The sequence below is a fragment of the Lathamus discolor genome, chromosome 1 (assembly GCF_037157495.1).
Source record: "Lathamus discolor isolate bLatDis1 chromosome 1, bLatDis1.hap1, whole genome shotgun sequence".
NCBI classification, from domain to species: domain Eukaryota; kingdom Metazoa; phylum Chordata; class Aves; order Psittaciformes; family Psittacidae; genus Lathamus; species Lathamus discolor.
In genome coordinates this window covers 156,676,968-156,702,785 of record NC_088884.1, presented here as the reverse complement: position 1 = coordinate 156,702,785, position 25,818 = coordinate 156,676,968, and the positions used below count along the sequence as shown (strand labels likewise).

The following is a 25,818-nucleotide window of genomic DNA, read 5'->3' as shown; positions in this document are numbered from 1 at the left end:
TTCCCTGGTACATGAGGGTGCAGATGAAGAGCCTGGGCTGATATCCCAACCTCCCTGGGTGATGGGGCCATAAGGAGTCGTAGCATCAGCTATGAATGGAAAAGACCTTTAAGATCAAGTCCAACTGTTACCCCAGCACTGCCAAGTCCACCATTAACCCATGGCACTGGGAGGTGGCTATAGGGGGATGGCACATTAGGGTTCAATTCCTGCTGCTCCTGGTTGGCACATTCCTCAGCTGAAGGAGAGATGCCCTGCCCTTCTTGGCGGAGGTTTTGGGATCACATCCTTCTGCCAGAAGGATACCAGTTGAGGTGGGGCCAGAGCTGGGTTGTGAGGAGGTGATACCCTGTTTGCCGCTTGTTCTTTTTGAGGTGTTGCTCGCCTTCAGTGAGACCTTTGTCTGGTTTTAACTGTGCTTTTGGATCAGGCCATTTGCAGCAGGTTTGACACCAGAGGAGCTGAACTTAGTTTCCAGCTAACTGTGGGATGCACAGCAGTGAGGTTTGGGGTGCAGGGAAAATACAGGGGCCACCTTGGGAGGAGATGTGGTTCCTCTGCCGTGCCCAGACCCTTTGCAATCCTGGGGGGTTTCTCCCCACCACGGAACCCAGTTTCTCCGCATTCTGGGTAATGCTCAAGCTGCCAGATAAGCAGGAGCAGCACTGCCGAGCGATAACATTGTTTGGAAAGAACAGAGCAGCAAAGAAAGGGCTTGGTTACCTGACGCCGGGAGAGGGCTCAGGGCTGCTGCTTCCCAGTGCAGGAATGTGTTTTTGGAGAGCCCAGCCGTGCTCGCGGTACCCAGAGGCAGCTGGAATCCAAAGCATCCCTATCTTCAGCATTTCTTGCTGGCTTATGCAGTGCCCTGACCTCATGTATCTGCCAAACCCCTGCGCTCGCCCTCGTGTATCGGGGTTTTCGTGCGTGCCTCTCCCCATGCGTGGTGTAGGGTGGTGAGAAATGGGAGCCAGAAAACCCAGGGGAGCGGCTGTGTCCTTATCTCCTCCTCAGTGTCTCCCAGCTCTGCTCCACACCCCTGAGAACTGAGGTCAGGTCTCGTCCTCAGGCAGTGCAGGGTCCCTCCCTCGAGCAGTTCAGGTGCTGGCGTCTCTCTGGATTTCAATGAAGGTGCTTCAGGGGATGAGATCTTCATATCGGAGAGGCCCTGCAGGATTAGGATTAGAGACCGTTGGTATACTTACAGGGGGAGGTATTATGTCTGAGAGTGTTTGAGGGGAACAGTCAGGGGTACTGTGCTTACCAATGTTGCTTTTGAGTTTTGACTACTTAGCGCTGGAGCTGCTGCTTGGTTTGGCATTTCTCGTCTCCAGTGCAGTTTGTTGGGAAGCAATAGGAAGAACAGCTCATGTTTCCAAATGTTAGGGATATGCTTTGTCCAGCATTAGTTTTATTTCGGTTTTATTTGAATCATGTAAAATGTCTTTAAAGTTAGGTTGCCTCTCCCAAAACCCACCTCCTCTGATACAGCATGCAGTCCATCACTCCTGGCTGCCTTGGTTTGCTGCGGAGGAGCCTTGGCTCTGCATCTGGAGGCAGCCCCATCCTTAGCAAGGGCACAGTGAGCACGGCACAGCCCTGCCAGGGCCAGTGCCAGCCCACACCATTGCTCCTGCCTTCCACCCCGTGTTCCTAGAGCTGAGCGAGGGCTCTCCCCAGGGCCGGCAGCATGGGTGAGCTGGAGGCCACCCAACACTGCACCCTTGCGGATAAGCACTGGGTAGAGCTGGAGGGGATTGAGCTGAGGTCCCCCACAGAATCACAGAAGGGTTTGGGTTGGAAAGGACCTTAAGATCACTTAAAGGACCCCTCACACTAAACCATCTCACCCAAGACTCTGTCCAGCCTGGCCTTGAACACCGCCAAGGATGGAGCATTTACCACTTCCTTGGATGAGAAGTGCCAGAAGTGCTGAGCCACACGGGTCAGCTCTGCTCAACCTCACTGAGTGCCTGCAGGGTCCTTCTGCCCCACAAGCTCTTTATTATTCAGTGTTTTTTCCTCTGGGGGCTCAGGCCGTGCAGGGTAGAGCAGTGGTGCTGTCTGCCAGGGGCTGGCATGTGGGAAAGCTGCAGCTGTCTGATGAGCGGAGCAGCCTGTGGATTCAGGGCTATGTCATCCATGCACATGGTATGAGGTGTTCATGGGCAAGCCACTGCAGCCTTCCCCCCTCCTGTGTATTTATCACTGGAATAGGAACATATGCACAAACCCATTCCTCAACGTGCGCAAGACAAAAATAGCTCTCCCACGAGTGCTGGCTCGGTCCCATGTCAAAATTAGATGAAAATAGATTTTATAGTAAATTTTGCCGAGCAATACTTATTTTTTTCTCCACGCGTTGAAAAAGTCTCTCCAAAGGTAGTTCTAATTGACATGACTGTCAGTTAAAGCAGCAGCGTTTGAGTTGTATCCATCTGGGTGGGTTTGATGCTTCTGAACATAAGCTCTGCCTGCAGGTGTTTAAAAACCCCAGTACATGCAAGTGCTGTTCATTAATCTTCAATACAAGAAGTAATAAGTTGTGTAAATTGAACATCAGGAGTGTTACAGGCACAGTTAACTTCTCCAGACAAGCAAACACAAGCCATATGAACACGAAGGGGGCTGGAACATTGGATGCCCTGGGTTTTTTTCTGGCTTTGAGTATCATTTTGAATGTTTTCTCTGTGTTGGGTATTTCCTGGCGTGGTTGTGTGCAATCGCTTATGACTGAAAAGGATCTTCTCCACAAGTTTCAGTGCAAATTGATTACTCTTCTAAAGGGTTTTCAGTGGCTCCTCTTCCTTATTTCTCTTTCTTAGGAATGGCCAAGATGAGAAGCCCGCTAAAGGTTTTCATAATTGCCTAACTGTAGGCTCCATGTATGTGGTTTGTAGTAGGGGTTTTTAAAGGACAAGGCTTTGAGCCCCTCTTGAGACTTGAGTTTTGGATGTGGGAACATGAACTGAAAGATCTTACTTCCAAGCACATTATTATGTTTAGTATTATGTTTAGCCTCTTAGGATTACCCTAGAGTGTCTGTGGTCAGGTTGGTTCCTCCCAGTCTTAATACTTTAGAAATCATCATTAGTCATTGCTCTCTACCTTAAGACCTCTAAATAGATTGCAAAAGCAGCTTTTAGGTGAAACCCTGAATGCACAGCCTGATTTTCAAGAGCAGCCGTTCCAAATCTGTCCAGATTTCAGGGTGGGTTTCTGAAACGCCTTTTCTAGGCTTAAATCCTTATCCAGGCAGGTTATACTTAATTACCTGGGGTGGGAATGGCTGGTGGGGCTTGAGGCTGCAAGCCCTGTGTGGGCTCTGGAGGCTCTCAGTGTCATTTACTGGTGTGTTGCAGAGCACATGCTTTTATTCTGGTCGTGCAGCGCTGGGGATCTGTTATAAATCATTGCATGCTTCGTGCTACTCCTTCCAGACTAAAGCAAATAGAGGCGTAGTGTGTGTTGCTGGTGTCTGGTTCTTTGAGGAGCTAAGGGATGCACAGGTCTTTGTAGCTTTCTGCACTAGTGCAACAGGAAGTCCAAAGTGTATTTTGGGGGGGGTTCTTTTCCTTTCATATTTCCCTGCTTGTAGGAAGCTGAGGAATGGTTTCTTTTTCCTGTTAGGTGGCTAATAAAAGCGATCTTCAAGGGAACCCGAAGAGAACAGGGTGCCATACCTAGTTAACATTTACAGATCTACTATTCTAACCCAAATAATAAGGTTGGTTGGTTGTTTTTTTTTTAGCTTTTGGGTTTTTGGAATCACCAGGAAGCCTCATGCTTTTTACGAAGGGTGCATCAACAATTAGTTCGTAGTGGCCTGGTTGGAGCAGGTACAAGCTGAGGTACCTGTTACAGATGGCCTTGAGCCATTTATTCAAGTCATCTATTGACCCATTGGACCCCAGCAATCAAGTAACTTTCTATGCAAGCACCTAGGGTGCTTGCATTACCTAGGGTATCATTTGTTGTCTTCTCTAACTGTTTGACAAGTGCTTCTTTCAAGACGTGAAAACTGTTTCTTGCAGTATAACTCTAAAACGTAGACCCAGGACTCCCGTGGTTTTAGTGCCAAGCTGTGATTGTGCGTTAAAGTGGGATTCCTGCGAGTGAAAGGAGGCTTTTCAAGATAGGTACCCAGAAATATATATAACAGGGATATTTTTAAGTGCCTACATGAAATATTACTGTTTAAAATTGGATTTGCAGCAGTGTAAATGCTGACAGAAGAATGCAAGGCATCAGTGGCACATTAACACGTGCTGCTTGAAATGATAACTTGCAGCTAATATTGGTCACTGAAAATTCGTGTGCTGCTTCTAGGATTTATCCAAGTGGCAAAACTGAAAAATGCAGGGTTTTATCAGAAAAGGATTTTTCAGTTCAGGAACTGGAAAATGAAAGGGAGGATGGTTTTAGTCCAAATTAAGTTGATTTACTGCTCGTTCTGTGCGTTTTCACCGTGAAGAAGCAAAAACCTGTGTGTAGTGGTGAATGTAATACTTTTTTCAGCCTGAAACAAAGCTGTTGGTTCTGTTACAGGCTTCCTCAAGAAGCAAAGCTCAGACCCAAGTATTTATTCAAGATAACTGATTATGGTAGAGCCTTGATAGGACATCCCCTGCAGTCTGGGTAGGACCAAGCTGTGTGCTGGCAGGAAATCATAGAATGATTTGGGTTGGAAAGGACCTTAAGATCATCCAGTTCCAACCCCTTGGATGGAACATCCTCGGGGGGATGCTGTGCTGTGTGCAGGATTAGTGCCAGCCTGGCTTCCCCCTGCATCATCTTTCCCAGCAGAAGATACTGGTGAATTCAGGACTAATGTGTACATTGTTTTGAGTTGACAAAACCTGCATTTTTAAGCTATTTGCCCAGATTTACCCTCGATCACTAGTAATTGCTATACAAGCTGCTCCCACTGTCTCTTGCCAATGTGCTTGAATCCTGACTTGGAAACCGAGGTGCAAGCTTGTTTGCTTTGTACGGTTGCAGCTCTTGGTCTCTGTGTTAGGGCTGCTAATTGAAATGGGGGTTGATGGACCAGCTGTCTGGCTGTGAATGGCTCCTCAGTGCACCTCCCAGACAACACTCATTTAAACAGCTATCGGATAATAACATCTATTGGGGGTCAATAGTAGTTCCTTGAGTTATTTCTTTCCCATTTTATCCCCCTCTTTCTTCCCCTGCTACAGCAGTTCTCTATCCCACTTGTCCAGTTTTGTGTCAAACAGCAATCTATGCTGGTTTTTATCCTCTGAATTCTGCTTGGCTCCCTTGTCCATCCCCATGTTGAATTCTCTGGTGGGTTTGGTCGGGTTCTTGCTTCATTCATCACTTTTGGCATTTCCCAGCAGTGATGGTCCCACACCCAGCATCCCTCTTTGTATCTCTCTGATCTTCCCCTTCCTCCTGTTACGCTTTTAAATCTCTGTTGCTTTGCTTAATCTTATTGTGTGAGTACTTTCATCTTCTCGGTTTGCCATTCAGATATTGTGCATGGGGAGCACAATGGAATAGAGCACAATATTTTCTTTTTGGTAGAGTACTCGGAATAACAAAGATGAGAAAATAAATAGAAGGCAGCAGCACGAGGATATTGTGTCTGCTGAGCTGAAAAGAGTGCGTCAGTGCAGTGCACAAACCCACGTGTCGGTGGTGGTGGGGAGAGAACATTCTGCCTAAAGGCAAATGAGCTGCAACAACTGCATTTCTTACACCTTCCTTAGAGCATCTGACCCACGTCGCTCCTACATGTACCCGGACACAGCTATTTGATCTTTTCAGCTATGATTTTGTATTGCAAACCCCATTCTTCCCATTTTAATAGGATACATAAAGTCATTGCTGCAGTCAGTACAGCAAAAAAACCCCCACATTTCATTTGCTGAGATCAGGGCTTTTTGTTCTTTTTTTGGAGGTGCCAAATCTGTTCATCCTCCCTGGAACTAGATAACAGCATCAGAAGCACTGTGTAACACTTCTCGTGGGAATCCAGGGAAGACCTAAATCTGTAGTTCTTTCAATGTAAAATAATGTTAAATAGCGGAACTGCAAAGAGAAGCTTTTGCAAATACCCTGGTTTGGAGCACCTGCCATTTATAAGCAATTTTGGATGATGGTTGGCTAGAGACAGAGCAGCGAAAGCATGGCAGATGCATGGCTGCTGTCTGCTCAACGGCAGCGAGCATCTTGGTGAACTCCTCATTACTGGAATTACATTGCTGGTGGTGGGATTTGTTCAAGAGAGGAAGCGAGGAGGAGAGTTACTGGATGAAAGGGATGCTGATGAGAGATGCTTTAAAACTCCGAACTGTGTAAAAGGGGTATTTGTAAAACACCTTTTCAGTCTTTTGCTGCCTGTGAAGTCAATTAGATTCACTTAATGGCTGTGAAAATACACGTCTGGTGTGATTTCAGAGCCTGCAGATGTTTAGGGGATAGCATCAAGATGTGCCTCTTGGGCAGATTTTCATCTGGGAATGAGCCATGGTCAGGTTTGACAGGGGGGTTTTTTGTTGAGCCATCAGCAGTCTGAAAAGCATCAAAGTGTCTGCAGGGATTCTTGGAGTGGGAATGTTTTTCATGGATAACTCAAGCAGCTAAAGGGGATTTAAGTTAAATTAAAAAATAACCAAAGAATCCCCCCAAAAACCCAACCAGCGCCCACACACACACACTGCATTGACACAGACTGAACTCTGCGACAGTTTGGCTTAAAGATTCACTGGAGCATTTGCTTTAACTTAATCATAGGCTTAAATCCCTTGTCTTTTGTTGGGAGTTCAGCACAGGGGCATCCTTCAGTTATGGGTGCAAGTGCTCTTTCGGCATTTACGGGAGACCTGTGACATAGATAGGACATGCAGTGATGGAGTAAACCTTGCGTTTGCTGTGTGTGCTACCAGCTTCCTGCAAGGGGAATTTAGGATGTTTTAGGGAAAACTGGTGCGTCAGAAGGAGGAGTTGCAGCTGTGAACCTGCTTTTAGTTTACTCATTCTGCCCTGTTTTAGCATTGGTTATGGGGGTTTAGTGTTCTTTAGTGTTGTCTTTGTAGTGAGGAAGATCCAATGGATCCTGAAAATACTGCACTTCTACCCAGGTTTGCATCTCTCCTGGCTCTGGTTGCTGTAGGTGCTGTTCATGTTTATAAGTTGATCCCCTTTGCACAGATGTGTGGTGAATAAGCATGGAAGTGCCTGCTTTCACTGGCTCTGAGCAAGCCTCATTCATTCCTACGTGTCTTCCAATGGAATGAGACATAGCCCTTTACCTACTCACTGATTTATTTTGCAAACCTCTTCTAAATCCCTGGCTCTTGTGACTGGTTTTGGGGCTGGGGCTCAAAGGACCCCCACTCATGTGGATGTGGAGTCTCAAGGTGGTGATAGACCGTCATCAAAGGAGGTGTGGGAATAAACAAATCAGGCTTTTGTAGGGACTTCGGGGCCATGGTAGTCCGGACACAGGGCAAAGGGTTATCTTTCCTTCTTCTTTAATTTTTAATGTAACGTAGAGATTTATGTGGATGCTACTCTCATTTTCTGTGAATGCATCATCTACCCCGGGTCCATTGTCTGTGCCCAGCCTGACATACATTTATGTATCTAGAATTTTCTTACACTGTCACATTAAAGTGCTAGTTTCAGTCTGGAGCTGTGGAGTTCAGTAGAGTTACACCCAAGGCACACTGGCCTTCCTATACTAGGGGAGGGATGAAGAAACACGTTGCCGTTAACAACAGTGAGCATCCAGGTGTGTGGTTTTTGTGCACCACGGCAGTGCTCTGGCTTTACGTGGGGCATTACCATGGGTTTGCTGAGAGTTAAAGGTTGATGTATGGTGATGGAGGCTCACGCTGCTTAGGACATCATGCTGGGACTGCAGTGTGCTGGGTGTAAGGAGACAATACTGAGGCTTTGTAGAGGAAAGGTGTTAATTTACAGTGGGAGCCTGGGGTGGGATGGCCATGGGGAGGTGGGCAGCACGGTGAGATGGGAACTCAGCGGTACCCCCTGATTCTACTGGACCATTGGAATCACCACCCACAGCATCTTGGTTGAGGGCTGGAGATGTGGGAAGGTGCCTGCAGCTGTCGGTGGGTCTGGTTCAGCCTCACAGCAGTGCAGTGAAGCTCTTCAGGGTCTGGGCCTATGTGATCAAATGAGTGCCTCCTTCCCTGCTCTTCCAGAACAGGATGGGCTGGTTGGTGTTGTGTAGGGTAAAAGTTACTGATGGAGGAAGACCTCTGGTGTTTGACAGAGTATTTGAGGGGTTAAAAGCACTTAGGGAATACCTGAAAGGTTTGCTTCCAGAGAGTTTTGCTAGTTATTTATTCACTTAATTATATGGGCTTGGAGTTGCATTTGCTATAAAACAAAGCCTTAGTCCTGTCAGTACCTCTAGCCATGGATGTCAGAAGTGCATGGCAAACCCCCTTTCCAAGGAAAAGGCTTTGTTTCTTGGCATGCTGCAGGTGGAAATTGCTTTTATTTTTCCCATCGCCTTCCATGCCAGGATGTGTCTGCAGGAATGCTGTGCTGCCTCGATGGCAGCAGGGCAAGGAGGCTGTGGGTTTGGCTGCTTGACCCAAGCCTGATCTTCCTTACCAGCTTTATTGTCGTTTTAGATCCCCTGTTTAGTCATCTACTCCTTACCCAGAGGTTAGGGGAATGGATTTGGCCCATTGCTTGGATGGCTCATACTAACAGGTCAGACAGGATTGGTCCCAATGAGAAGTGTGATTGAGCTGTGCTTCAGTGTCACCCTCACTCTTACAATGGATTTTGGGGGCTTATCTTGGTGTGGCAGATGGTGACTATTCACATGCTGTGATATGATGGGGTGGGTTGGTCCCAGCTGATTACAACTGGCATCCTAGTTGGGTGTCTGAGCTCTGGGAAGCGTATATGTGCAGCGCCCTTTCAAGTTGCTGAATGTGCTAGAAATAGGATTTTTTTTTTGGCTTGCAATAGACTTGAGGTGATCAAGCCATGTCCATCTGACTTCAGCCTGTAGCTTGTACCAGTACATGCCTGAACCTTTTCCTTTTCTGATGTCTTCCTTCTACATTAAATAGTGAATTCTTCACTGTGATTTCAGGGAAAATATAACTCCTTGTGACTGCTGTTTCTTTCCTGTAGATTATTCATACAATGGAAAGTTAGAGGCTGGGGAGGTTTAGTTCACTGTGTTAGCAACAAGGTAGGACTCTTGTGAAACCCAAGTCATCTGCAGAAAGAAAGGCTTTGAGCACAGCAGAGTTGTATTTATTGGTGTTAGGAGACAACCATGGGAGCTTCTCTTTGCCATGCAGTGTTTGGTGAAATGCAGTCCCTGTCCCTCAGTTCCTGGCATGCCCCAGTAAGGAACACAGAGGAGCTGCCCTGGGGTAGGAGACTTTCCTGGTCAGTGTTTCTGCACCATAAATACTGCTCATTGCTGCTCATTGACTGCTGTAGTATCAGTCCTCATTCAGAGGCTTCTGAGGGCAGAGAGAATGTGCTAAGGGTGGAAAGACCCCATGTTCAGAAGCACTGAAGCATGCTGTACAGCATGTTTTAGCTGAATACATGCATCCTCTACATGACCTTCTCTACTTTACAGACATAGATTTGGGTGGTTTTGCAGAAGCAGTCAGCATCTGTACCAGCACCTGGGGAGCGCCATCCCATGAGCTGGGGTTGTATGTTAGTTACCTGACAGGCATTCCTATTCCCAGTTCTGCTGTCCTCGATGCCCTAAAAGTAATGTAAGCAATGTCGTCCTGTTTTGGGGTGTGCTTTGTTGTGGGGTTTTCTTCTCTTGTTGTTTGTCAGGGTTTATTTGTCTGTCATGTTTAAATATACAAATGTTTCTAGTCTCTCCCTTTTCAGTATAGGTAGGTGCCCTGGCTGTAACGTAGGGGAAAGCACCTCTCGGCCTTTTTTATGGCTCTGATTTAAAGAGATTGCACACATAAACGAGTTATTCTGTCCTAATGCATCGTTATGCCATACGTTAAGTTTGAACCTACCTCTTGGGTGTGATTCATCTTTCCTACCTTATTCCTGGCTAAAAGCAGTTGCTTGCAGTGGGCTGTGTAGGCTTTTGCTGTGGTCATTTACAGAAGAGGGGCTCTCCGAAAGGGTGACTCACCTAAAGGCTGTTGACCTCATTTAGAGCAGCATAAATCCCCTTGGAAGTCCTTGTAAAGTTCGGAATTACATGTATTATTTAACCTTAAGTAAATGTAGAGTTAGTTTCTCTCATTGCTGTGAAGCATTTGGGGCAGTACCTGTGTAGATACAGGCATTTCTCTTGAACTAAAGGGAACCTTGGCTAAATTTAGACCAGACGAGTAGTGATGGATGGTGAAAAAGAGATCAATTCTATCTGGTTTCCCTGTATGATCTATGGCTAGGCCAACTGCTAAGCTAAAAGGGAGTCATTTGATGATTATTGCTCAGTGCCTTCTTATACTAATGCGTATGAAGTAGAAGTCAGCCAGCAAATAATGAACTCTAAACCATCCAATAATGGTAGGTTTTCCAGGGTTTTTCAGTGTTTGGAAGTGGAAGGTGCTGTAATGCAAATTCAGTACCTTTCTGAAATCACTAAAGCCGTATAGTGAAAGATTGACCTAGATGATGGAGACTGAGCCTTAACAATGTCCTTGGAAGGAGCTGGCTTAAACACAGCCGGCAACACAATTAATCTTGTACGCTGATTTAACTAGTGAGCAGCTAGTTATCACATCTGTCTTTTGGAGCAGTTGCTGGGAGGACAGAGGCTAGCAAAGCTGGCAGGAGGGCTTTGTTTCTTTTTCCTTTGAACTCCTATCTAAACATCAGCCTAAACTCTAAAGCATTGGTTTGCTTAAGGTCTGACTCCGCACTTGTGGGCTTAGTGCGGATTCTGGATGCAAAGGGGACATCTGCTCCGAAAGTACTTATAATGCTCTCTTTTTCCTGGTTTTGTCCATTTGTGCACACCAGCCCGTTCTGCTGAGCCAGCTCCACTGTGCTGCACTTATCATCCAGTTAGCCCTGAGGACAATGCCAGGCCAAAGTCACATATTCTAGTCTTTATCCGCTCCTTTAAGCTGTCTAATTCTTTGCTTATCGATAACAATGGCTCACATGCCAAAACCACAGACAGTGCCTGGTTCCTCAGACTGCGCTTCCTCTTGATGACCCAGCAGGTAGACTCCAATCGCTACATCAGTGGTTTTGTCTCTCCTGTCTTTGTTGTGCGTCCTTCTTTTCAACAGTGGAGAGCAGAGCGATGGACTGGGCTAAATACGCCCTGGTAAGCAGGGTACTTCTAATCCCCCCTAACTGCTTCTGCAGCTTTTTCTTGATCAGTTATTATACACTGGCTTTACTGCAGTCTTTGCTTTTCAAGGTGCACCACGGCCAGCAGAAAGAGCCGGATGCAAGTCCTGCTGTTGCACTTCTTAATATAGCACCCTGTGAAATGTGCTGGAAGGGCTGTCTTTCCCCGTCTGCGGCATCGCCTGATTTTTAGCTGTCTCATCAAAAGCCTGTTCCTGAGATGTGCTGGGCGCTTCCCAGGGCTTTGCGGAGCTCCCCTGGTGCTGTCACAAGTGGTGACACTGCGGGCCCCACGGGGCTAAAGCCTGTTTGAAGAACCAACCTGTGAAGTGCTGACGTGGGGTATTGCCACTAACAGCTTGTGCTGATCCAGACATCCAGGCTGGGTGCTCCTGAAGCTTTAGAGGAGTAAGGAGCTGTCATATAGGTGTTTCAGAGGAACAGGGTGAGGTTTAAAGCAGAGGCTTTAAGAAGATTAGGAATGACATGCTGGAAATGTTACATCCCCAGCAGTGAGAGCAGGAGATGTTGTTTAGGACCAAACCTGGCTGCTTCCTGAAGTTCTTTTACTGCAGAATGTGTTGGTTTTCTCCGGTCAAAATATTCAAGTGAAAGGATGCTATAGCTACCTGTCCTCATCCTAGGGGTTTTCCAGGGGCCTTGGCACTCCAAAATGCAATGATAAAGTAGCTGAGTGCTTTTGAGGATGGACCAGCTCCATCAGGAAGCATGGAGCAGGCACTGATCAAAGTCAGTTCTCATACTGTTACTCTAAACTGCAGCCCCACCACCCTTTCCATCCCCAGGTGAAGGTAAAGCTGCGCTGCAACAAAACCTCCTGGTGGGACCATCACCTCTGTAGCTGTGCTGCTGCTCCAGGTTTATCAGTGGTGGCAAGTTAGGCACAGACCAGTCTGAGTCCAAATGTCCTTTTGGGTTTGTGCAGATGTTTAGGCCAGCTGTTACCTACCCCCATGTCTCACTTTATGCTCAGGTTTATCAGCTGCAGAGGCTACTTCTGAATTCCTGTCTGTTGGGGTGGCTTCAGACCCATTGCTGTTGTGGGTCGTGGTCATGGTGTTTCTGGTAGTGAATGTGCATGGAACTATGCTGTGGCCCTGTTGCAGGTCAAATGCTGGATGTCACTGTCATCCCACTGGTCCCCTCACTGCAGCTCTGGAGGCCTTGCCTGAGCTGAAGAGGTGGTTGTGAGTAGCTTCAGCCCTCAGTGACAACAAAACAAAGGTGAAAGGTAGCAAAGATGGAGAAGAAGGTAGATGAGGAGGTGAGCTGGTTGCTCAGGACCAAATCATCGATCTCTTCATGCTGTGTAAGTGATCTCATTGCTAGATGCCCCATGAATCAAGGGCTGTCACCCACCCTCTGCACATAGATGTGCTGCCCTGTGCTCCTCCAGCAGGGAACTGTTTATAACTGGGCAATGAATCCTGCGGTGGAAGGTTGTGTGGAGTTATTTATGGGAAGGAAGGGGTCCCACAGCAGTTCTAATTTCATGCATGAGTAATTCTTGTGTGTCCCTGACACGTTTTGCTCCCCACGCCTGGGCCTTGCCTGGTGTAGAGGGATGCTCGCGGGTGTCAGCAGTGTTGGAGTCAGAGCCTCTCGCATCTCACCTGGTTTCCCTGGCCGTAAACTACACTGAAATGCAATTATTATCCAGGAGCCCTTCAGGAGTGCCTTTTAACTGAAGTCAAGTGTAGAGTTATTAGTGGAAGCTGTGGGAGCTGTTATGCAGCCCTGCTTGAAGCCATGGGGAACTAGAAAGGTGGAAGGGAGAGAAACTCAAGACATGGGAAAGTTGGAGGTAGGGCGAGATAATAGGGTAATGACGTGCTGATAAGCACATAAATAAACCCCTCCCCATCCTGGCTGGCTGTGCAGCTGCAGTCAGTCGCTGTTGCCTGACCTTGGTTGGTCCCCGTGCCCAAGCTGTGTCTGTGGCCGGTTGGCAGGCAAAGTGTCACATCCGTGCCCCAGACTCTTCCCGCTGGCAGCACTCGCATCGCAGCAGCCCCGCTCTCCCAGACAAGCTTCCCTTCTGCCTTGATGTTGATGTGACTTGGCTGGGCTGCCCTGGATTTCACTGAGGATGGAGGGGAAGGAGGAGGGAGACTCGCCTCAAGTGCCGAGTTCTTCTCTCCAAACCCCACATGGCATAAAAGGGTAGGGATTTAAATGGCATCAGCAATACACGGCTGTGGCACAGCCGCCTTTAGGTTGGGGACTGTGTCCGCTTGCTGCTACACATGGTTTGTCTTGGTGCACGGGTGCTGGAACCATGGGGGATGGAGCCAAATGTGAGTTCGGGATGTTTTGGGGTGCGGAGCTTTGCTTGCTGCTGTGGAAATCAGAGAATTTACCAGGAAACAGTGGGGTTTAAAGCACCTGTCAGATGGAGCTTTGCTTTTTCAGAGCAGCACGCAGCTGTTAAATGCTGGCTTGTCGGGGCAGTGCTCCTTGGATGCCAAGGGTCTTAAGGAAGCTGTGGGAACCTGCTGTAGTCAATCACGTAGGACTCATGCTGCCGAGGAAGGCGGATGTCTCATTTCCCCCCCTTCTCTCCTAGCAGTACTCTCTGCTATTGCTTTTGGCTCCAATCTTTCCACCCATCCACCCACCGGCCTTTTATTCACCAAAGGGTGTAGAAGAATTTGCAGCAAGAATAAATGAATTTGGTTTCACCCACCATTGCCGCCGGGTGCGTGGGGGGAGCTGTGCAGCTCATGTCAGAGAAGAGCAGGAGAGGAGGACTGCAGGCACAGGCAGGGAGCTGCATGGCCTTGGGCAGGAGCGGTGGGTGCTTTGGGTGCAGGAGGAGCAGCCAGCGTGGAGCCAGTGCTCTGGGGAAGACATCAGGGTGTATGGAGCCTGGGGGCAGCCTGTGCTGCAGGAGAGGGGTGGGTGGATTAGAAAGATGCTCTCTTTTGGTCCTCAAAAGCTGGGAATCAGCCTTAAATTTAGATCAGAAAGACACTGCCATCATGTGTGCTTTCAGGCCCTGTGTGCCATCAGCTGAGAAAGCTGTGACTTGCTGTGAAGCATGAACAACCCCAAATCATCTTCCTTGTTACGCACATCACAGCCGTCTTGTGCCTTTTCCATAGATGTGTGCATTCCAATTACTTTTCCTATAGAATAATTTGGGTTGGAAGAAACCCTTTAAAGCTCATCCAGTTCCAACCACCCTGCCATGACCAGGGACGTCTTTCAATAGACCAGGTTGCTCAAAACCCCGTCCAACCTGATCTTGAACACTGACAGACCCGCAGCCTCTTTGGGAAACCTGTGCCAGTGCCTCACCCCCTCATTGCAGAGTATTTCTTCCTTTATTGAGTCTTTCACCTCTCGAGTTCCTGCAGTTGAGGCTCTGCATGGTGAGGCAGTGGGCTGGGGGAGTGGAGATGGCTAAGCAAGGCAGTGGTGGGCTTCCCGTGGCTGCTTCTCCTCTGCCTTTGCCTTTTGGCAGCCTGGAGGGTTAGATCCGGAGGCAAGCGACAGTGCTGCAGAGAGGCTTGGTGTTTGGCTGGAAACAGCTAATGCCTCCAGTGGGTACCTCCAGCACCCCGGGGTGGCAGTGAGGGGGCAGCTGTAGTTAAATGCGAGATGTCCACAAAGAACAGACCTCGGAGTGAGCTGGAAGGGCTTTGGGTGGCCATAGCGATGAGTTCACAGGGGACCCCAGGAGATGGAGGTGGATGGAAGTGAAGCAGAGGCGCTGCCACGAGATGAGCATGTGAAGGGCAGGGAGAGTTGTAGCCGCTGGGGTTTGTGTTTATCTTTGCTGCAGTGATTGTTTTCAGATAGTGGTGTGAGAGAGTAAAACGTCAGCCCCTGCTATTAATAGCGCTGCAAACAAGGCTCCTGCTGCTGCTGACAGGTGAGATGAAGTTAATTTAGGTGTGAGAGCGCACAAACAAGACAGGCCCTGAGTCAGTCCACTCAGTCCAGAAAAGATGGGGAAGAGACCCCCTCCAGGCCTGAGGAGGGGCAGTGTGGGGTGGCTTTCCTGGGATGCTTCCACCCTTCTCCATAGTAAGCACTGCTGGGTATGGTGGGGAGCTGCTGGCATTGCTGAAACATGTTGGTTAAAAGCAAGCTGAAGACCTTCAGGGTTCCTGCTCTGAAATGGGAAGGTTTTCCCAGAGGAAGGAGGGTCTTAGCCCAAAGCAGCACCTGATGGGAGCCCAAAACAGCTTTCAATAGCAAATCCCCATCTGAATGGGATGTAGCTCCCCGGGGGAGGGATTTGACAATCCCATGGGTGAAAGCTTCTCCTGGGCTTATTTGTCACCTTGTGAAACTCGAGGTGCCTTTATTAGGCTGAAGGATGTGGCTGCTGGTGATGCTCAGATCAAACACAAGGTGGGCAGCAGGATGAAAGTCTTGGGGATTGATGGTGCTGGTGTAAACAAGAGCCGAGCACAGCTCACATTGTTTGAGCAGATGTGTCCTGTCTGCCGCTAATTATAAGCATTTGCTTGCACAACACACTGGGAGATGTGCCAGATACAGTTTCTTTTCACATTGAACTCAAAATCATTATAATTAAGCCTTAAAGTTGTAAGTAAAAGCTAACAAGGAATGTGGGTTTACCGTCATGCTGCTTGCAACCAGGCTGGTACCCACTGGAATGGATGGGTGTGAGGGCACAGGCTCTGTCCTGGAGGGTGGTTGGAGGGATGAGAAGGGCCTTGTGGGCTCTGCCGTGGTGGGCACGTCCAGGTTTGGGTTTTACATAGGCAGAAGACCCAAAAATACTAGAAACGTGCCATTTTGCAACTGTGGGAAGCGTTGCTGAGTGAGCGTTAGCAGCCTCTTGGGCTTGGTAGGCACAGAGGAGAGGTGCTTGCTAAGAAAGGAATAATCAGGAATAGAAACAGGAAGCATTCAGAGAAGCAATTCCATAACCTCAGGCTGAGAGGAGCCTGGGTTGGCATCTCTGGTTTGGGGAACACAAGACAGGCTTGCTGAGAAGCAGCTCCAGCAGTCACTGCCGTGCACAGGGCTGGGTGACAGGGACGTGGTGGCAGTGACACCGGTTGATGGCTGCGTTGTGGCAGTTCTGGGGGCTGCCTCTTGCCTGGGTGGGTGATGGACACAGCATTCTGTGTCCCGGGGGAGCATCCCACCTCTGATCCTCAAACATGGGGGTACACGCGAACCCTCTTTTGGACTACCCCACAGGAGCTGAAATTGGTGGCTGTGCACGTAGGGGTGAGGATCACTGTGGCCCTTATTTTGTGGTGTGTTTGCCATGCAGCCAGGGGGGTGGGCTGGGGTTGTGTTGGGCAGATCCACCACATAGAATCACAGAACAGTTTGGGTTGGAAAGGACCTTAAGATCATCCAGTTCCAACCCCCTGCCATGGGCAGGGATGCCTCGCACTAGATAATGTTGTCCAAGAAGGCTCTGTCCAACCTGGCTTTGAACACTGCCAGGGATGGAGCATTTACTGCTTCTTTGGGCAACCCATTCCAGCGCCTCACCACCCTCACAGTAAAGAACTTACTTACTTACTTACTTCCTTATATCCAATCTAAACTTCCCCTGTTTAAGTTTTAACTCGTTACCCCTTGTCCTATCACTACAGTCCCTGATGAAGAGTCCCTCTCCAGCATCCTTGTATCCCCTTCAGACACTGCAGTGCTGCTCTGAGGTCACCACGCGCTGAGCAGTTTAAAGCGGCTCCGGAGCAGCAAGAGGCAAGCTCTCAGCCCTGTGATTTGTATTCGCAGGGAAGGCGACTGCTGGGTTTCAGGTCTTTGAGGTCTTCGTCTGGGGTTGTGTGTGAATAAATGACGTCTTGAGATGCAGGTGACTGCAGGGAACAAGCTGCACTGTCACTGTGGCAGCGGAGGAGACAACTGCTCCTGATAAATGGGTCAAGATGGGTCCCGGGGTTTCAAAAATTAGCTGTTGACCTAGATAGCGACAGCGGGATGACTTGCAGTGGGAACAGAAGCGAGCGTCGCTGGAGCTGCACATCGCTCTGAAGGTGGGGACGAGCCTGGCGTGCTGAGTTGAACCTGGGCTGGTTCCCTGCGCTTCCTTTGGGCCAGGCTTTTCCTTGGCAGCTGGGCTGTGCCATGGGGAAGGGTGGGAGACCTCAGCCATCCCTTTCCGATGGCTTCGCTGAGCTGCGAGGGGGGTTTGTCCTGCAGGCAGCAGCCGGGGAGGCACCTCCTGCCACCCTGTGCTTTGTGCTCCTCCGGTAGCAGAGGGCCCAGAGTTGCCTTATTCATGTCCCTGCCCCTCATTTTGCAGGGGGAGCGGTGCTGTGCACCCCTGAGCACCCACCTGGGCTGTTCAGTGCCAGTCCTTATGGACACGTGCCATGCCATGCATGGGGAGGTTGGCAAGGTTGATGCTAAAGACAGAGCCCAAATCAGGTTTTCTTCTCCTTAGCACTGGAAAGAACACCAGTGCCTGTGGCAGGTTGTGGTGTGCCAGGGTTTCCCTGTGATGGGGTCCTCTTCCTCTGGATGAAGCCATGTTTCTCCTAAGCACTGAAAGTCAGCACTTTCCTTTCCAGTGACAGACCTGTCCGTGCCCCTTGTTAGCTGCAGTAATTGAATAGTGGCTTTCTTGGGTGTTAATTCAGCAATATCCAAGCTAAGGTTGCAGTCGCCCTGTGCTGACGTTGGTCTTTTCAGTTCAATTGAAAGTGCTTTTCCTTCACCAGGACTTGCTGTAAAGATCTTTAGTTAAGACCTGAGTAATTCATGACTTGAACTTCATTTAAATCCCCTTGCTGGTAGGGCCAAGTGCTACTGCAGTAGTCCACAGCTACAGCAGTTTCCAGTGGCGCTGGCTTTAACATTTGCCTAATACAAGCAGTGGGATAGAATGGCATCAGTGCTTCTCTCCAGCGAGGTCCAGTTTTATCTGAGCTTCATAACTGGGGCTGTGGTTGGAGTGCTTGGCACCTGGGGTACTTGCCTTGAGCCCAGCAGATGCCCTTCACGTTGCTGGGCTTTGATTAGGCTGAGTTTTGCTTTGGCTGCTTGAGTGCATCATTTGCTCTACCGGGCCTTCAGCCCCATGGCAGAGTGCCAGCGCTGACCACCCTGCACACAGAAAGTGCAGCCTCTTGGTTAAGCCGCATTCCTGGAGCGTTGTGTCTGCTGACCAGTGCTGGGGCACAATTAAGGGCAGGCTGGTTTTGCTCACTGGTTAAACCCCACATGGTTTTGGTCTGAGCTGCTTGAACACCATGTTTCCAGCTCTTGAGATGCTCTTGCCTGGCACTCTCCAGCAGAAGCGTAACAGCTGCAAAGCAAGGGTGACATGGCCACAAGCATCCCAGCCTGTGGGGGCAAGAAGGGGTGGGTGAGCCTGATCTTGCACAGGAGATGCTCTTTCTGGGTGTGTGTGTGGTCTTTTCCCTTGTTAGTGCTCTGCCCTTTTATCATCAGTTACCCATCGTGTGCCGCTCTAAGCTGAGGATCCCTGCCCATGTGTACTTCATAAAGCTTGGTCCCTAGGAATCTTGTTTTGCTTTGTGGTGACTTTCCTGTGCATTTTCCGTGGGGAGAAAAACATTCCCTTCACAGCATCAAGGGGAAAGACAGAGGTCATTAGTCCCCCCATGTGGCAGAGGGGTGATTTCTGAGCCCAAGCCCACCTCCCATCACTGTGATTGTCAATGGGTTGCTTTACCTGCCTTCCCCATCCCGGGTAGCCAGTGGCGACATGTGCTGCTTTATCTCCCGCAGGCTCCTGCTTCTGGGTCGCCGTCCTGGACGGCAACGTGGTGGGGATCGTGGCAGCACGGGGCAACGAGGAGGACAACACCGTGGAGCTGCGCCGCATGTCCGTCGACTCCAACTACCGCGGCAAAGGGATCGCCAAGGCCCTGGGCCGCAAAGTGCTGGAGTTTGCCATGCTCAACAACTACTCCTCCGTCGTGCTGGGAACCACGGCCGTGAAGATGGCGGCCCACAGGCTCTACGAGTCCTTGGGGTTCAAGCATGTGGGTGTTGTTGAACATTACGCCCTGCCGGGGATGACGCGCTCCTTACTGGAGAGAATGTTCTTCCAGCTCCGCTACCACCGCTACCGCCTGCAGCTGCGGGAAGAATAGAAACCCACCCAACCAAACGAAACCAACGAAATACGCGTTCTCTTTTTCCTTCCTTCTCCCCCTTCAAAAAATAATAAACCACCCTCCTCCTCCTCCTCCTCCTCGCCACCCATTCTGCCGGTTGTTGGGTTGAGTCCTTGTTTTCCCTCATGTCATCTCTTGGTTTGCTCCGTGCAGCTCGATGGCCCGGCCGAGCAGCGCTCCTTCCTCGCATGCTGCAGGTGGTGGTGCTGGGAGTCCTGCGACGCGGCGGGGCAGAGCGGAGCGGAGCGGCGGCCTCTCCTCCCCAGGTACCTCCGGAAAGCACAGAAACTCAACTGCGAACCAGTTACCACTGCTCTGGTGTACATAGTCTCCTCCTCCCAGTGTAAGATAGCATAGCCACGCGTTCATGGTAGTGCAGAAAATATTACTTGAATGCGGTTTTCAGTATTTCGGGCACCAGTCAGTAGAATATGCATTTGTCTTACCATTAGTTACTGGTCAATAGATTTCAGAGACAAGGCTGGGGGGGGACAGATTTCCCCCCTCTACCCTAACCCGCTTGCTCCAATGCATGAAGAGGAAAGCGCGTGCACGCACTCACACATCGCACTGCCACCACGGCACTGGTGTTGCACTTTTATTGGGATGTGCCTCATTCTGCCAAATTCCCGAGAGACCCTGGGTGCATCCGGTAACCACGACTCCGCTCCATTCCCCCGCTCCCCTTCTCCTTCCTAAGCCAGCATGGACTGGGACCGGCTGAACTCTGAGCCCCGTTGTACCATAGCGTGAAGTTAAGATCAAACCTAAGTATCTCCCGCGCTGTTCCGTAGCCACGCGTAACCTGCAGTCCTGGGCCAGGCTCCGCATGTGCGTTGGACTTTGCTGCCTTTTGGGGGTTGGTTTTTGTTTGTTTCTGTTTCATTTTTAAGGGTTCTTGGGGTCTTTTTTTCCTCCTTTTTTTTTTTTTTTTTTAGTTGTTGTTATTATTTTTAGTTTTGGCTTTTGCTGAATGGTGTCATTGAGGCGTAATGGAGGCTGCAGTTCCTATGGCAACACATTTGCACATTAATGTGCGCACCAAATCTAACCACTTCAGAGAAGCAACGTGTGACAGATAATAGCGTTTTGGGGGATGCTGGGGGGTTGGGGGGGAGCATACTTACTATCTTAACCAGCTGCTTGTTTGATAAATGTAGATGGCCTCACTGCAGCCTTCCATCAAAGGTAATTAACTGCTTTAATGATGTCAGATTTGTGAATTGTACAATGCAAAAAGCAATGCAAAGCAGATTCGGCATGTGTCTGTACCCGGTATGTATGTACAGTGCCTGCCAACTAAAGAATAACCAAGACTACAGCTTCTTCTAGCCTGAGATATCAACTTTTATAACTTATTTAAACAAATAGCAACTTTGCATGAATTACATCTTGGGGAAAAAGAAGGTTGGTAGGTTTTAACTTTTAAAGCGTGGTATCAGAAGTATACAGGAAACCATTTCTGGCTGCACTTAATTTGGGGTGGGTGGAGGGGTTCCGCTCTGTTAATACATTTAAAGGGAAAACCCCTTTAATTTAGTTCCTGGGGGAAAAAAGTTACTATTTTATGAAGTATTATGTGTGTGTGGGGGGATCCCCACCACCTATCAAGATAAACTTGACGAAAGGGTAGAGCATGTGTTAACCACGCTTGCACTTGCAAACACAATGGCAGCATCAGTGGGAGAGCCCCAGAGAAGGGAGGCGGTGTGGGGCGAGAGGAGAGGAGCTGTGGGGTGAATGGGGGGCAGACAGCATGGACCCACATGTGGGATGCTGCCTGTGTCCCACTCCCAAGAGCTGTCCTTTCCTCTCCAGCCAAAAGCTCTCCCAGCACTGAGATGTGGCCGGTGATGCTGAATGGGAGCAGCAGGGATGGGGCTCACCCCATCCCCGCTGGGGCCATGGACCAGGCACTGATGCAGGGGCACAACCCCGGTAGCGCACTCAGTGCTAGGTTCCGGCTGGGTTCAGCCTGTAGGGAGCCAGAGGGGCAGAGTCCCAGTGTGTGCCCCAGCAATAAAGGGGGAGATGAGGATGGTGAAGGGCACTGTAGCAAGAGACCATGAGTTTAATTAACAAAATTTCTGTATGGGGCACTATATTTTTAAGAGTCTTTCTATGCTGTACATTTCTCCTGAAGCTGAAATAATGTACTGTTGGTAGGGATTTTGTATAGTGTACAGAAATGGGCAGACTATTTTCTTGCTGCATTCAGTGATTTATTACCCGAGGTTCAAATAGACAAATATAAAGTGTTAAAGTTGAAAGAAAAAAAAAGCAAAAAAGACAAAAAAAAAAAAAAACCAAACCACAAAACAGTTTGTGCCTTTTTTTTAGTTTATTTTTCTGTTGCTATAGAATCACTGCACTAAAACCTTTCCAGAGGGGAAAAAAAACAAAACCATGTCTCTTAATAAGGGAGGAATACGTGAAGCCGAAATCGAGTGTTGGTTTTTCTATTGGGGTATTTAATTAAAAAGAATGTTGCTGGTTTTATTTGATACCTGTGCCTTTGTAATAACACTCCACATCCTGTCAGAAAAGCCAAACCTGGAATAAATCCCACCAGATCCCACAGATGCAGAACTACCATCAGGTTACTAGTATTTCCTTTTAATGCTTGTAAACCTTAACTGATATTGCAGTACCTGATCGTAATGCCCTGTTGAGTTGCCTGGGCAGGAGGTGCTTTGGAAGGGTGCAGCTTTCGGGATGCTGTCTGCATTCCTCCCTGGGCACGCCGGGTGCCGGAGATGCACCGATGAGGATTGAGTCATTGCCACTTGGCCGGTAGCTGCCGAGCAAATTTATTCCCTTGCAGCTTCTGCCGGTTGCTTTGTGACCAGGCTGCTTGGAAAAAACCCAGCTGGTTGCTCCCAGCTCTCCAGCCGGGACAGCTCATTCCCGCAGGAAAGGGGTCGCTGCCAAATCAGATGGGCCTTGCTCTCCTTGGAAGATGCTTCACCAGCCCAGGCAGGTGAAACACCATTGATCCAGCCCTGGGTTTTATTGGGAAGCCCATGCAGCTGCCAGAGGTGCAGCAGTGGAAGGGGGGTACAGGAATTCTGGTGGTGTTGCTGCTTTTCTATAGAATAGAATGCTCTGAATAGAATTAGACAAGGTTGGGCTTAAATGCACCAAGTGATACTGTTGTTTAATTTGCATTCATGGGAAGCTTCCCTAAATGTGACAGCTTGGGCTCTGCTCTGGAGAAAGGTTGCCAATGCTCTGCATGGCCCCTGGGCTCTGGACCACGCCAGGCTCACCTGCTGCCACCCAGGGTCCAGCCTGCCTTGCCCTGCTGCCTGGGCCATGGTGCAGGTCACAAGGTGATGGGTTGAGGTTGATTTGAACTGCCTTCGACAGATCCATCTGCTCTGCCTGTTTTAGCATGTCCCATTGCCCTTCCTCCAGGTGTGAGCATCGCCTCCTGGTTCGTCCCATCCCAGTTCAGCAAGTGGTTGGGTGCAGAGCAGCACAAGATGATTGTGGGTCCTGAGCTTGTGATCTGGGCCCACTGCCAGAAACGCTTTGAGGTCCTATTGCCAGTTGTTGAGTCTTAATTCCAACAGAGACTCACGTCAGTGTGAGGTGGGATTTGTTTTGACTGTTTCTTTTTCCAAGGATACTTCTTGCTGGAGCACGGGGAAGAGAGCAGCATGTCTTGTGCTTTAACCTTGGTTGGTATATGGTGGGTAGTGAGACTGCTTCAGACTTAGGCAGAGGGTGTGTTGGAGATGGGAGGTTGCTTCCCCAGCTGTGCCTGGTGCCTGTTTTCACCTTGCTGTGCTCACGGGTTATCAGGTCCTGAGCAAACTGGCATCTCAAGCACATACAATATTCAGCAATAAGCTCTGTGGGAAGCTGAGCCCCTGAACGGATGCAGGCCAATGATGCTGAGTGATCAAACCAGCAGAGAAAGTAATTTCCAATCTTACTTGAAAACCTCAAACTGGTGTTTGTTGTAAATTCAGGCCGTGTTTTCCCTCCGTGAAGCAGACAGCGCTTGCAAGATGCTTAGAAATTGCGGTTGTAAATCATCTCTGCTGGGAGATGCAGAAGAGTTTGGGGCATTGCCGTCAGCCAAAAGCTGTTCTTTGCCCTCGCCTTGCTGTTCCTGTCCTGTCTGTGGGACTATTTGTGAGCTTTACCTCTCGGAGTGTGCTGCAGGCTGTACCCACACCGGACCAAGCATCAGGAGCTGGGTTCTCCCCTGCATGGTCCGTCTGCTCCCATCTGCAGCACATACAGCTCAGGGAGCAGCCAGGGAAGCCGAAGAGAGAGATGCATGGCCATGGCTGTGGGGCTTTCCAAGCTGGCCATCGTACAAGGAGATAGCTGGCAGCACAGTCAGCCCTGCCAGGGAGAAGCGGGCTTGGTTTTAAAAGATGTTTGTTGGAAGCAGGATCAGTTTAATGGTGTTATAAAGAGGCTGCAAGGATGCTCAGTGCCCTCTGGGTCTGAGGTACAGTAGTGCCGGCAGGTTGAGCTGGTTGGCAGTGTGCGGGGGGGTGGTGTGGGGCACAGAAGCAGGACCTGATGCTGCAGAGGTAGTTGGGCCCCAAGCCCAGTGTCACAGCTCGCAGGGCACAAGTCATTCTGCTACGTGCAAAATGCAGCTAAATTCTTACAATGCAAAGGGCCAGCTCTGCATCTTGACTCGTTTCAGCATCACCCATCGATGAAGGCAGGAGTAAATGACACTGGGGACGTCTGTCCCCAGGGCTGGGACCTGGATTGTCATTTCCCCCCTGCATTCGACCCATGGGGAATGAGGGTGATACTTGAGGCCATGGCGTCTGAATTCAGTATTCCCTGTGTAGGAGCAGCAGGACTAAGGGTCAGCAAGTGGCTGTCGGGGGTTGGATGTGCCTGTTGGGGTCCCAGTGCTGCGGGAGCAGAAAGTGCTGGGTGCCTGGTGGGGATCAGGCCCCTTTCTTGCTACAGCCAACTGCGAGAACGAAGTCCTGTGGTCAGAATTCCCAAGGGAGCGAGGGTTTTGCAGAGCCTCATCGTGATCCTTGCTGCTGCCCGTTGCTCACTGAACAACAGGTCTGCTGCCTTTTAATTTGCCAGATTTGCTGGCTGAGGTGCAAATGGACAGGGACTGACTGCAGGGAGTTCCGAATTGCCAAACACACAAAGGCAGGAACCGGGTCCGGTTACCTCGGAATTAACCTCATGTTCAGAGTGCTGGGAGCCTCTTCCGTTAGCACCGGTGTGGTGCTGTCGGCATGCGCTCTATTTAAAGCTTAATAAAGGCATCTTAATTCCGTGCTAACTGGAGTCTTGCGGTGGAATATACCACACCGCGTAAAGAAAACTAAAACTAAGGGATGCAAGCTGTTAAATAAGCTTTAAAATGCAAAGGGATCGTTTTATATTTTCTTTTTCTCCCTCAAAATAGATCCACACAGCAAACACAGAAACAAAAGAGGTGTGCTCTTGCATCCCTCAGTGATAGAGACGATCCACAGAGATTAGGTTTATCTCCCACCAAAAATCTGCTGCCTGAGTGGTCCTTTGGAGCACCTTTCCTTGGAAATCAAAGAAGAGAATAATCTGAACAGCACAGGGGCATTTGGAACAGTGAGCTCTAAGTCAGCGTTTGGGGGTTGATCACTGTTTAAATCACTGTTCAGTGCTGTCTTTGTGTCACACGATGGTCAGCTGCGGGAGAGAATATGCTTTTAACAGCTCAATAGTAGCAGGTGGACTTACTGAGACCAAGAGCATACAAATACCTAATGCAACTGTAAACTTATATACGAGTAACACGTTTGAATGCAGAAGCAGCTACTGCTATGTAAGCATAATGAGCATACAGCTAACGTTGTTTTCTATTTCTTTTCCTCCAGAGCTTAGTCCTTCTGACCTGTAATCTGTATATTTGCTTTTATAAACATGTAATTAGGTTTCACAGGGCACCCGTTGCTTTGTGAATTGTACTTATGATTGTGCTGGGCCCTTAGCTTTAAGCAATTCGTGTGCTTGTGTTATTTGATTAAAGCAAAAGTCTTCTTGAGACGAATGCGGTAAAGGAAAAAGGAAGCTGTTTTTTGGTGGTGGTCAGGAGATGTGTGGTGTGAATCTGGGACATGTCCAATGTCAGTTGAAATAAAACCCAAACTGGAGCTAAATTGCTTACCAGAACTGCTCGTGTTCAAGGCAGTGGCTGTTTAGATCATGGGTTACAGGCTAAACTCATGCCTGAATAGGAACTCGGATTTCCCCCGAGCAGCCTCGTACTCTGCATCTCCTCACCGTTGTACAAGACCGATGTGAAATTAGTCTTGTGTTTTCTATGTTCGGCATAGTATGTACTGTACTTTGTAACGGGAAGTGGCTACAAGTCCTCAAAGAT

General features: G+C 49.1%; 1 protein-coding gene across 2 annotated transcripts in view; it reads left to right on the top strand.

Moving 5' to 3' along the window:
- Positions 1-25,594, top strand: part of NAT8L (N-acetyltransferase 8 like) — a 31,783-nt gene extending 6,189 nt beyond the window's left edge. For both annotated transcript variants that reach the window (XM_065660744.1, XM_065660735.1), the window contains one exon: positions 19,060-25,594. In XM_065660744.1, coding sequence (XP_065516816.1) covers positions 19,060-19,427 — 368 coding nt within the window. In that variant the 3' untranslated portion in view covers positions 19,428-25,594. The remainder of the gene's footprint in view (positions 1-19,059) is intronic.
- Positions 25,595-25,818: the final 224 nt, after the last annotated feature.